The sequence below is a fragment of the Papilio machaon genome, chromosome 26 (genome assembly GCF_912999745.1).
Source record: "Papilio machaon chromosome 26, ilPapMach1.1, whole genome shotgun sequence".
Classification (NCBI taxonomy): Eukaryota; Metazoa; Arthropoda; class Insecta; order Lepidoptera; family Papilionidae; genus Papilio; species Papilio machaon.
This window is the reverse complement of record NC_060011.1, coordinates 3,467,282-3,479,681: the sequence shown is the minus strand read 5'-3', so window position 1 is coordinate 3,479,681 and position 12,400 is coordinate 3,467,282. Positions and strand designations below refer to the sequence as shown.

At 33.3% G+C, this 12,400-nt stretch overlaps 1 protein-coding gene across 3 annotated transcripts in view; it reads right to left on the bottom strand.

The window, feature by feature from the left end:
• Positions 1-12,400, bottom strand: part of LOC106715178 (RNA-binding protein fusilli) — a 67,029-nt gene that overhangs the window by 17,525 nt on the left and 37,104 nt on the right. For all 3 annotated transcript variants that reach the window (XM_014508422.2, XM_014508407.2, XM_014508414.2), the window contains exons 3-6: positions 10,129-10,211; positions 4,215-4,399; positions 3,579-3,668; positions 3,362-3,416 (exon numbers count right to left, since the gene is read on the bottom strand). In XM_014508422.2, coding sequence (XP_014363908.2) covers positions 3,362-3,416; positions 3,579-3,668; positions 4,215-4,399; positions 10,129-10,211 — 413 coding nt within the window. The remainder of the gene's footprint in view (positions 1-3,361; positions 3,417-3,578; positions 3,669-4,214; positions 4,400-10,128; positions 10,212-12,400) is intronic.

The window sequence follows — 12,400 nt, the reverse complement described above, 5'->3', positions numbered from 1 at the left end:
TCTGAATGGAAACAAAGCCGTATTAAATAGCGCATTTATTACTCAAATTTTCTTTTAATTTCACGCCTATAAGTTTAAGGAGACGGCTAGTTAATAGATATTTATACAAAATGTATGTTATTGCTTTGGTTTAATATTATTCCAACACCTTCCGTTTAGATTTACTTTACAACGTAATTGTTTTTTCTACATTCGTGTCTTATGAGTAATAATATTTTTTTTGTGACCGACATGACACCGTTTGTTATACACAAAGCGTAACAAGTGTATTGAGGACATAAGCAAAGAAAAACTTAGATTAACTTAGGATTTTGTCGGGATTCTCACCATCTTAATAGAGTAAGTAGCAACTAATTTGATAACTTAATGCAAGCGATAACTTATAGTATGTAAATAGTAGAACCATGTAGACTAAGTTCTTCAAATGTTTGCTTGTAATCAACTTTTACGTGTGTCAAATATTAAATAGTATGCAGTGTTGTTTGGCACATTTATGCAAACTTAAAACGTGTGTAAGAATACCTTAACAAATAAGACAAAACTATTTGATTTGATAAACTAAATCTAAATGTGATTTTCCAACGCCAAGGTTTCCATTTAACAGTTGTAGACTCCAGCAACAACATCTGTTGCACGAAATGGTCGGCTCGTCCGGTGTAATACCACGACCATACAGAAGACAGGCATGAAGAGGAAGTAATTCCGCGTTTTACCTGATGATTGCGCGTTGCGAACGCTTAACTTTAGTCCTCTTTCCTTTCCCATCTTTAAGGGAAAGATCGGAAGGGGAAGTGGATTTGATGGATGGATGTTTGTTAGAAGGTATCTGCAGAACCGCTCAGAACAGATGGTATCTCCATGAAATTTGGCACATAATATGTAGAACATAGTCTACTAGTACTAATTACAGTTTTTTTTTTTAATTCCTCGGGAACGGAGTCGCATGCGACAGCTAGTGTTATATAATCAAAACAAAAGTTCAAATGCGTGAATTCCTAAATTGTATATCGTACGTGCCATTCGTTTGATTCGAGTTTTACTTCAGAGCTCCAATGCTCTCTTTTGTATTGACACATATTGTCATCCTTTACATTCTTCTTTCATAAAACAGAGACAACAATATATGTCAATACAAGTCACTGCAGTCAAACGAATTTAACGAGTATCGCACATGTGCCAGCGTACAGTCAGCAGTCAAACGAAGCGAAGCCCGTGTTTGTTGAATGTTACGATTCCGTTGGAAGTTTTGTTTGAGCTGTCGGTACATTGTAACAGGAGCTACGTAGATGTCGTCCAATTACAATACAAGGTATTACTTTTAATGATGATTTTGCGATTGCGAAAGCGTTGAATACGCAAAATCAGCATATCACTTCATTGGAAACGTGTAATGTAATACAATACTGCACTGCACACTTATTATTCAAAGATTTACGTTTAAAAACAGCTCTGTAATTATGTTTAATAAATTCTTGGATCACAAATGTATACTAAAGAAAAAAATAAGAGATTTCAAGTTATAAATGACATTTATGATAGGAAATTTTCTAAATCAGTAGTTGGAAGTAGAATGTTATTGGCGGGCAGTCATTATCGGTCGTAAGGCGAACTAATTATCTAAAGCTATCAGAATAACTCACCTTCTTATCTTAAGTTGCCGTCGAGCACCGATAAAAGCGCCAGTCCCGAAAGCGTACAGTATCACAGAACAAACACTTCGCAAGTCTTGGGAGTACACAATCGATTTATAGCAATTTTTTTATTAGCAGAACGAGCAAGTTGCGTTTCAAAACATAAAACGTGTGATAAGCGTTTTGCTGTTGATATGTTTACAAGTATGCGGTATACATAAGACGTCCGAACACCGCGGTGGACGACTTCAGAATGCGATTGTGCGACTGCGCGCGTGACTCCTTCATGTTGAGTTGCGCTTGAGTCGAATCGCCTTTACCATGGAACTATTTTTCATTATTTAACATGATTAATTAAAAATTATTTATTAAATGATTTATTTTCATAATTTCGAACACTTTTAATTTTATTTTCTAGTTGTATGTCTATTGCAGACTATACATGTAATCGAAGAGACACTTCTTAGAAATAATGATAAATTTAGTAGAGACATTTTTTTATAACTTTACTAAAAATGTCCTATTTATAAATATCACGTGTCCCTTTAAATGTTCTTATGTCTACGCTGAGAAATTTCACTTTAAAAGATTTCTAGTAAAATTTAAAACACAACATTATTCAATTTTTTTAAAATGTACTTTATTCTTAGTTGTAATAAATTGAGGTGATAATATTAATAGACTAATTAGTGGTATCATCAAAACCCGAGTACTAATTTGTTTGAACGATAAAGTAAATGATTGGGAAACAATAAAACATAGATTAACTAAGTCTACACAGATTCATAAGTTATTGTAAATAAATTATATATTAATTAATAGCTTTAGCCCACGGCTTCTTCCGCACGGAATTAAACAATTAGGATATAGTCTGCGTTTTTCCAGACTATGTTCTACGTCAGTGCGAACTTTAAAAAAAAATCCGAACCATTTTAGTGAGACATAATATCAAACAGTCATCCCTCCATCCATACAAACTTTTGCATTTATAATATTGGAATTAGTAGTTAGTATTACTATACGAGTGTTAGGATTAGGACTAGTATTAGTAAGAATAATGAATCAAAACATAGTAAGTTAGTTATATTTTAAGAAAGTGTAAAAATGTTCAGGCAAATTAATATTTTTTTTTCAAAAAAAATACTAGTAGTGAATTTTTATTTTCTTCTAATCAGTAATAATTTAAATAAATGCAGTCTGTTTTTAGCCGAATGTTGGTTTCGCGACGGGGTATTGTGGTAGGGGCCACATTCGGTCAGGTCAAGTCGAAGGCATCAAGTGGCATGGGGTTGTATTACATGACCGTTTTTGTTGATGTCACATAAAAAAAATTCGCCCGAAACCGGGGCATGGGACAAAAAGGTCGTTTCCTTAATTTAAATGTTCGTTAACGCTTCTTTTGTATTGTAAATCTTATTTATACGTAAATGATCCACACGAGTAAGAATATTTGTTGTGATTAACTTTTAGCATTATGAAATAATTATAGAAACTCATCATGAATAAGTAATACCAAGCTGTAAACGTTTTCACTTATCTATGAATTTAATTACATATATTAAATGCGACCTTATACTTGCTTTGTCACAAATTTGTACAAAATAAATTTTGCTACTATGATTTCTGCAGGCGCTTTATTCATATAACTTTTTACTCTGTGATTTTTCTGATTTTGCGAAATCATTTTATTATAAGCATGCTGATATAGTAAAAAATATTAATAAACTTACCAAATTCCAGTTTCTAAAATTAAGTCGATTGTTTCAGGGAGTTCCAACCTAAAACCTGAAAACAAAACAGACGAAAACATTAAAGAATTTTATTTTATAAAATATTCCGCGTGACTATTAAATGCTAAGGAACTTATTTACCATGTATATTATAAATGGCGTAGAGATAATTTTACGTTAATACAAATGTTGCAGAAGCACGTGAAATAAAACTTACCATCAGAGATTATCCTTTGTATTATGCTGGCCATGTCCTTTGCTTCTCCGGCGTAGAAATTGTCTCCGCTGTAAGGAGTTATACCTAAATCTATGAGCTAGGTTTAGGAATATAATTGTTTACATTTAAAATAAATGCTAAGTACTTAAGTGCTATTGTCCGTTTCTTTAATTAGAATTATAAGCTTCAAGCTTAATGGCAACTAGTGGTTACTATCGTGATCTTGGCGTGTCAGTGCCAGAGATGAGGGAGGAGTGAACATTAGGAAAGCGCGCGTGATGTTGTACTCCGCTCCAGAATCTAATTACTTCTTCATGAAACCTAAAACTTTGTGTTTTTGTTCTATTCAGTGTTAGGCGAAATTCGGAACCGCCATAAAGTTTGCATGATCACATGAGATCTCATAAGACATAAACTACTTATGTCAGACTAGCTTTCGCTCACGACTCCGTCCGCGCGGCATTAAAAAAACCATAATAAGTAGCCTATGTATTCTTCCAGACCACGTACTACATCTGTGCCAAATTTCATCAAGATCTGTTGAGTCGTTCCGGAGATACCTTCAAACAAACATCCATCCATCTAAACATTCGCATTTATAATATTAGTACGATTGGTTGAAAAATCAAAGGATACATTCGAGCATGTCATGCAGTGTCGTGGGGTGGTCGGGTGGTGGCGGGGGTGGTGGTGCTTGCGTGCGTGGCGCCACCGCCCGCAGCGTGTACGCCCGGACGTACTCCTTGCGTAAGTCATGGAAGCGCGCGTAGTAAGTCGGCAGATTGATCTCTTTACTGCATGCTTCAGGGTGCAGGCATTGTCTGGAAAATAATACATTTTATAAATTTAATATCGCACCCAGAGTCGTTAAGGAATCACTAAGGGAACGTAAAATAGACATTATGTTACTTTCACTAGACTTCAGAACAGTTAGGTAGAAAATAAAACAGAACAGTACTGTTTGAACGCACACATTCAGTTGTTAAAACTCAAGGTTGAATGCACGATTTAGAAATATATTTTTCGAGGTAAAAAAAATTTGTAATAAAGTATATTTCAATAAAATAAAGCTACAGGGGTTAAATATTATTTCAGGGTTCAGTAAAATGTCAAATTTAAATTGAATGGTCGTCGAGGATAAATATATTGCAGGTAATGCATATTGTAATGAAAAAAAAATGCAGTCGAATTCATAACATCCTTCTTTTTGGAGTCGGCTAATAAAGTTGATTCGTTATTCAGCTATCGTTACACGAACGGTGTGTTTTTTATTTCGGTTGTTTATGTTATGGAACACATCACTAAGATACATTTGTTTTTTTTTTCATCTGTATATTGAATAAGATCGTTTTTTACTGATATGACCTTCGTAATTTGTGAAGATAATTTTCGAAGCTTGCACTTTTTGTTGTCCAAGATTTATAACAACATAACATAAAAAAATATAATTGAGCAATAAATAATTCCTCCTTTAATATACGATACAAGTAAAGCTAATTGTGAATTTAGACTGTCGCACAACATGTATAAGGACATTATTGTTATCCCGGTTTTTTTAAGAATGAGATGGAGACAGTGTAAAAACAGTCTCGGTCAGTGTAAATAGTTCAATGCTTTTTAACTAGATGGCGCTAATTTTAATATTAAATTGAAACTTTTATTTCAAACCTATTTCATCTTCGGCTAAACTTTCAGAAATGAAAAATTTATTGCCTTAGTAATATTACATATAATGTTCAAATTGTTATTAAGTTTTTATTTGAAAAGCACTTTAGTTCTTGGATTGACCTTTACCCTAGGGAAGTTACTTTTCCCCATATCGTGTACGTGTAGTAATAAATACTATGCACCTGTATATATGTATATATCTTACAATCTCTAAAAATACAGAAAATAACCCGAGCTAACCTTGATTGTTAAACATTATTCTGTGTACGTTAAACTGTATGGTGTAGAGTGACTATGTTTTTAAATTTCAGGGATATTCCCAAGAAAAATAAAATTAAAATAATCAAAATTAAAAGTATATATAAGGAACGAATCAAAAATAAGATAATAATCACTTATATAATACAAATTAAATTCATATTTAATAATTAAAATAATCGTCTGTCAGAAATACAATTTAAAACCAGTCACTTGTATATGAATCGTTCGAACGAAATACATAGCTAATTAATTTCCGTCTTTAAATCGATATTTTTAATTAAAATTCCGGTCGATAAACTACTATAAAGTAAAAAAAAGAATACTTTAATAAACATTAAATACGATTATGTTGTAAATAGAGTTGAATAAGGTATGCTTACGTTGAGGATGAATGAAAAGAAATTAACAGAAATTTATGTGCGAATGAGAGCGGCAGTGTCGGACGGGTCCTAGGTGGACTTTTACCGACCAGATTGATGAAATACTCAAGAAGGGTGTAATTAAGAGGTCCCGAAATCGACGTGCATGTATGCGTAGATGTAAGAATGTAGAACTGAAAGAGGTGTCTGGATAGAGCCAAATGGAGGTCCGTGATCTCTGCCTACGCCTCTGGGTTACGGGTTTGAGTTTAATTAATCCTGATGATCATCGACAGTACAATGTCACCCTAACCTGCATTGACCTTTGTAACGCTACACTGCTGCCTGGGAAATAACTGAGCTTTTAATATTCAGCGGATATCGACGGCACTTCAATAGAGTTTCCGCTGTCTTACGACACGTATTAACAAAAAGTTAATGATACCAGAGGACGAGACGCATTTAAATTGCCTAGTTGATTTCCTATAAAATTTATATTTTTGTAATGGATTCAAAAAACGACAGTTGTGTTAAAGATCATGTCCACCACTACCTCCAATCTCTTCCTTATAAGAAAAGGGTAGGAAAAGAGGACTAAAATTAGGCCTCCGGTACGCACACTCGTCAGACGAACCACTTCTACTTCACGCATGTCTTCTGTGTGTTTCTTACTAACAAAAAATTGTAGGGTTGTTTAATATTTAAAGGTGTGATTAAACTTATCCTATTTTGAAGATAAAATTATCCGTGTTCATGTTGATAAAGAAAGTCACGATTTACGCCATATTAAATATTTCAATATGATATTAAATAATGACTCGCGTCTAGAATGTTCTAATGTGATTGTCAAGTCACGATCTGATAAATGTTTGTTACTGGACGTCTCAATTTTTATCCACTTACGTTGTGTTGGCTATTTTTTTTGAAAAGACGACTAACTTTAATTTCTTTTTTTATAGAAAAGTAAAAAGGTAGCAGATGCTTTGTCTACATTTAATGAGCAGAGGAGGGCACAGAGAAAGGAAAATATATCTGCTTCCCCTTTGACTAAACGAAAACATTAGGACAGGGACAGGGACAGGACTAGAATATGGCCTCCAAACACTCATCAGACGAAATGGGGAATTACTTAGACTGTCTCATGTATGTACCGGAGGGCGGGTCAATTCGTGCAGCAACGGCATTGTTGCTTACTTTAACACTGTAACAATTCATTTTGATGTGATGTAAGAGAATGGATGGACTTTTGTAGAAGTTATGAAATTAAATTCATTTTATAAGATTTTTGACAGAGGACACCGTCATTAAACACCTAATGACTTAAATTTTATTGTACATCTATACTTATTATAATAAAGCGTAAACACACACTTCCGTATCGTAGCATGCGTAGATGAATGGATGGATGGACGGATGGATGGATGTTTGTTTGAAGGTATCTCCGGAACTTCTTAAGGGATCGTGATGAAATTTGTTCTACGGAATATAGTCTGGAAGGACACATAGACTACTTTTAACGTTTATTTTAATTCTGTAAAGCCTTACGACACGCTTTAGGGTATATATTTTTACGCCATTTAACTTAGAGGTGAGTATATTAAAAAAATTGTTGTGCAAGAAAGACACAAAAATTGCAAGCCAGTAGCAGCAAATACGGTTATTATGGCAACCATATATATTATAAACTAGCTGTCGCCCGCGACTCCGTCCGCGCGCATTTAATAAGCTTATATGACACGTTCGTAGATTTACCATAGCAGCGCCATCTATTGATTACTTACTCAACCCAGTCGAAAGATATCGACATCTGTTAGAATCATTTGGAGTTAACAGATAATTGTGACTGTCAAATAATAACAGACAAATAATTAGCAATAAATTAAAATTGCGACTATAATTTGAGATTTAAACTATCCTATCTCTCAAGTTGGATCGAACTGCACATGGTGTGCGAATTTTATTATAATCGGTTAAGTGGTTTAGGAGTCCATTGAGGACAAACATTGTGACACGAGATTTATATTATATATATATATATATATATATATATATATATATATATAATATATAATATATTATATATATATATATATTATATATATATATATATATATATATATATATATATATATGGTTGCCATAATAACCGTGATTGTCAACCAATGGCGAAGGCCTTCATTGTCATTTGAGCATTTGAATTTTGACATTTCAATGGCTTCTACGAATAAAGGCCAATGTGCAAATTGACAACTTTACAGTAGAGGCTCGCAAAGTTTCAACCATGTAGAAAAAGATGCCGCATAGACCCTTTTATTCTAGCAAAAAAACACGTTTACACATCATGTAAATATGTATTTGTGTTTAGTGCATGTTGTTAAGACTAAGACGTAGCTTTTAACATAAAAAAAAAATTGATGATTTTTTTAAAAAAATTGATGATTTTTTTAATAATAGAAAGATTTACGCACTGTAAAAAAAAATCCATACAATACAAAAAAGATAACACCACAGGGGAAAAGCTAGTTACAGAATAAATTTATAAATATATATTTTTAGCAGTATGAACTTGCATCCGTAGATGTCTTGTTAACAATTGTTAAACCGTCTTGGATGCAATGACTGAAGACGCAAGCTCTTGTCATGTAAATCACTTCGGATTATACAGTATCTATTCAAAGTATGCTGAATAGAAAAATTTGTATAAAAAAAGACTTATTTTCAAACTACTAGATAGTACAAAGATGCCGGATGTCTATACATATGTATAACTCCGTTAGCCTAACACACAACTTATTTTAGGTTAGAACAAAATAGGTCAAAAATGACAATAAGATTGTTTAAACATATTATCCGAAGAAAAAATAAACTTTTTTTCGTCACTTCTAAGTTATGCCTGATTTAAATTATGTCAATACAGTAGAACTGTAGCAGACGCCAGTGAGTTCATAAAGTTCATATCAGGCCAGCGCTACTGTCCTACTGTACTGGCATAATGTAAGCCAGGCTTTAGGTGTGATTAGGCCTCAAACAAGCTGGTTCATTGCGGGTTGGTTAGCTAAACACATCTTTGAATCTCCTCGCTGATATGTGCAGTTTGCATCAAAGTGTTTTCCTTCACCGTGAAAACTCAAAAGTCAGTAGACACAATAATATATTGCGGGGGTCGAATAATATGTAAATAAAATTTTTAGTTAAAAATAACCACAAATTAATTATTACAGAAAACGTTGAAAAATTTTAAAAGTTGGCAACCCTGTCCTTAATTGTCAATTGTTTTAAAATATGATAACCTTCCTCAACTGTAATGAAAATAAGAATTATGTAAATTATAATTTAACTAGCGACATGAAAATACTGTTAGAATAATATTTCACTTAATAATCTATGAAGAGATGTAATAAATATGTCATTTATAATGATTGTAATAAATATAATGGCATATGACGTTAATTTCGTTATATAAAATCGTCCAAACATCAACTATAGTCACTGGTAAATGTCGAAATAGATTGTAATCTTTTTTCATCTAGGAGCTATAAATTATTTAAAAAATATGGAGTTTCGTAAAAAAATGTAAACTAACCGAAATGAGCCTAGGTGGCGCAGTTGTTAAGCATTTGACAGGACCGGACCGTAATTTATACGTCCAAGTTCGATCCCGCCATAAACCAATACGTTTTTCGGATAACGCTCGGAAAACTTGTCTCTACCTCCATCTTTAATATGTTTTGATTACTTATATTGTTTTATATGTTACGTCATTGATTAGATTAAGGTATGGAATTTATTGTTACAGCGGGCAGCAATGTTTATACACCGTTTAGTTGACATGCCGATCTCTAGTGTGCTACTTGTGAGGATAGCATACGTAACGTTACAACACCCGTTATGGTAGGCGTGCGTTCACTTTTGTATGGCCTGGCACAGAACGCGTGCTTTCCTTTTGTCATAATAAAATACGTAATAACATACAATTGTTTTGTCAATAACTAGAGGAACGAATAGGTAGACCACATTAAGAGATCGTTACCTGTTTCATTTTTATTGGATATACGAGAGAAACTGAAAAAGGATTTTTCTGTGACTGGTCATTGTCTTGAAGAGACATTTAAAGTTTCAGCAAAGCTTTAGGTAGACGGGAGCTAAAGGCTTGAACCTCGTGAACTAGAAAATATTATTAAATTTTTTTATTTATCTTCTCCCCTGTTGATGTCTCTTACCCTTCATAATCTTTACTTAATACTTCACAAATTGTTACTCACCTGAGAGGCGGCTGTCCGTCCGTAACTAGCCTGAACAGAGGCGAGTGTGGATCAACTTGTAATGAACGAATGAATTCATCGAACTGAAAAAAAAACAAACAAACATTATTAATACACATTAATATTGACTATCATTGTAACTTAATGTGAAAAAAGTTTATATTTAGTTAGACAACTAGCGATCGCCCGCGATTTCGTCAGCGCAGAAAATAATGTAGCCTAATATTCCTGCGTGCATCAGCTACTTTCCTGATTAAGTCCGGTTAAATCAATTAATAAATTGAAGAAAGTTTGTAAATTATTAAATAAAAAAAAGAAAGTTTGTAAATATTGTTAAAGGTTACGAAGTTTAGCCTTAAACTTAAAGGTTGTTTAGGTTTAAATTTGGAACAGTGTCTAAATTATCATGACTGTAATGTGCGAAAGATAAAACATATAAAAAATGAACCAATGTTATTTGTGTCAAAGATGAGGCAATGTTATGACAGGCGTAATGCACTGATCTCTAAAAATGGATATTTCGTTGCTTGGAAATGACAGTTTTGCTTCGTTCCGATTCAAACGCGCCTGTTGATATTACTGACAGTTAATTCTATCTCTGTTATTAGTTCGAATCCTCACCACCGCTACCAGCCTAAACCTTCAACGCCAAAATGGTGAAAAAATCAAATAGGCACAAAATACAACCGTTTACAGCCTGTCCATGTATAAAGGTCAGTGGCATAATGTAACAAAATTACCTGAAACCAAGGGCAAAAATAACAACCGTTTCCGACCTTTCAACAAAAACAAAGTTATTTATTGCGATGTAAAATATTTGATATCCTTATTTTAAATAATCACAATGACCTTATGCATTGCACTATGGTATTATAGGTAACAGAATTCGGTGTCCGAAGTTAGCCCTTGAATCGTTAGTAAGCGAAACAAACATATACTATAAGCAAGAAGTGCGAGGGAGAAAGAAACATGTGACCCCCTTCTTCATTGCGTCGCTATTCATTGCCAATTTCAGATACGAGAAGTGCATTTACCAAGCATAAAATTTATGTGTCAGTAATTTATTGATCTTTTTTTATGACAGATTTTATTAGATTTATTACTGACACATACGTGATAAATCAATTTGAAGCTTAAGATGTTATTAGTCGGTCTATTACGTGCTTTTTTGGGATATTGAATGCAAGCAGATTTTTTGCTATGAGCAAAATAGTTTTAAGGGACCCTGTACCTGGTACAAGCTTCGCTCTTTTGTTTTGTGAGATGGTTTTTTTGTTTTTGGATATTTTGTAACGTCATTACATTCCTAGAAAGTTCTTTAAAGTTTGTTCAATAAACCTAGCAGAATAGATTGTACCCGGATTGTCGCAGCCGAAGTAAACAAACCCACAATGGGCCAGCGTGGTTGACTATGGCCTAGTCAGTCCTGACTTAGGCTCCGAACTCCTCAGTGCCCCACTGTACTGATATGTATACTGAGCTGATGATGAAAATGTATTTTGCTATAACTAGTTTAAGATCCAATTTAATTGCGAGCTTTAATAACATTTCACTGAAATGGGCAGGAAATAAATGTCCTTGTCTGTAACATGCACTTACAACTAGCAATGCGCATATCAACTAATGTCACATTAATATTCTTTCTCAATGTTCTCTCTTAGTGTTAGTGTAATTTGTTACTGTCTCTTTCAATCACGAAACTCTGATAAAAACAGCATTGTATACAAATTAATTTTGACATTACAAATTACTTTACCTCGTTTTATTACTTTTTCGGCGAATTGTGTGTTTGCTTAATGCATGTACGAGAAATTAGATTGTTTTTTTTTTACCGCGATCTACATTTTAAAAGATAAAATCAGAGTAATTGTATGGAAACTAATTTGTTGAATCTGTACGTTGCACAAATCATTTGACCGTAACCTTTTTGATCTTTACTGTAAGTACAACTACGAAGTACAACTATATTTTGTATGGTATTCAAATTATTCTGTTAGTAAAGTTTCTGTCCTTTAAAGTTTTACTGTCACAATTTAAGGCTTCGATTTGACAGCTCACTGTAGAAAGTATGAATTTTTAATCTATGACGTTTAAAAGACAGGATCTGTCTAGCTCGCGTAATCGCCTTTGATAATGATATCCATAGTGCGAATGTCAACTTTATCTAATTTTCTGTTTAAATGGCAGTTATACGCCTAGTCCGTTTCTCTATATAGTCAAATATTTTAACTACCAACTAATAACTGATCAAAATTAAATATGCTATAGTTTT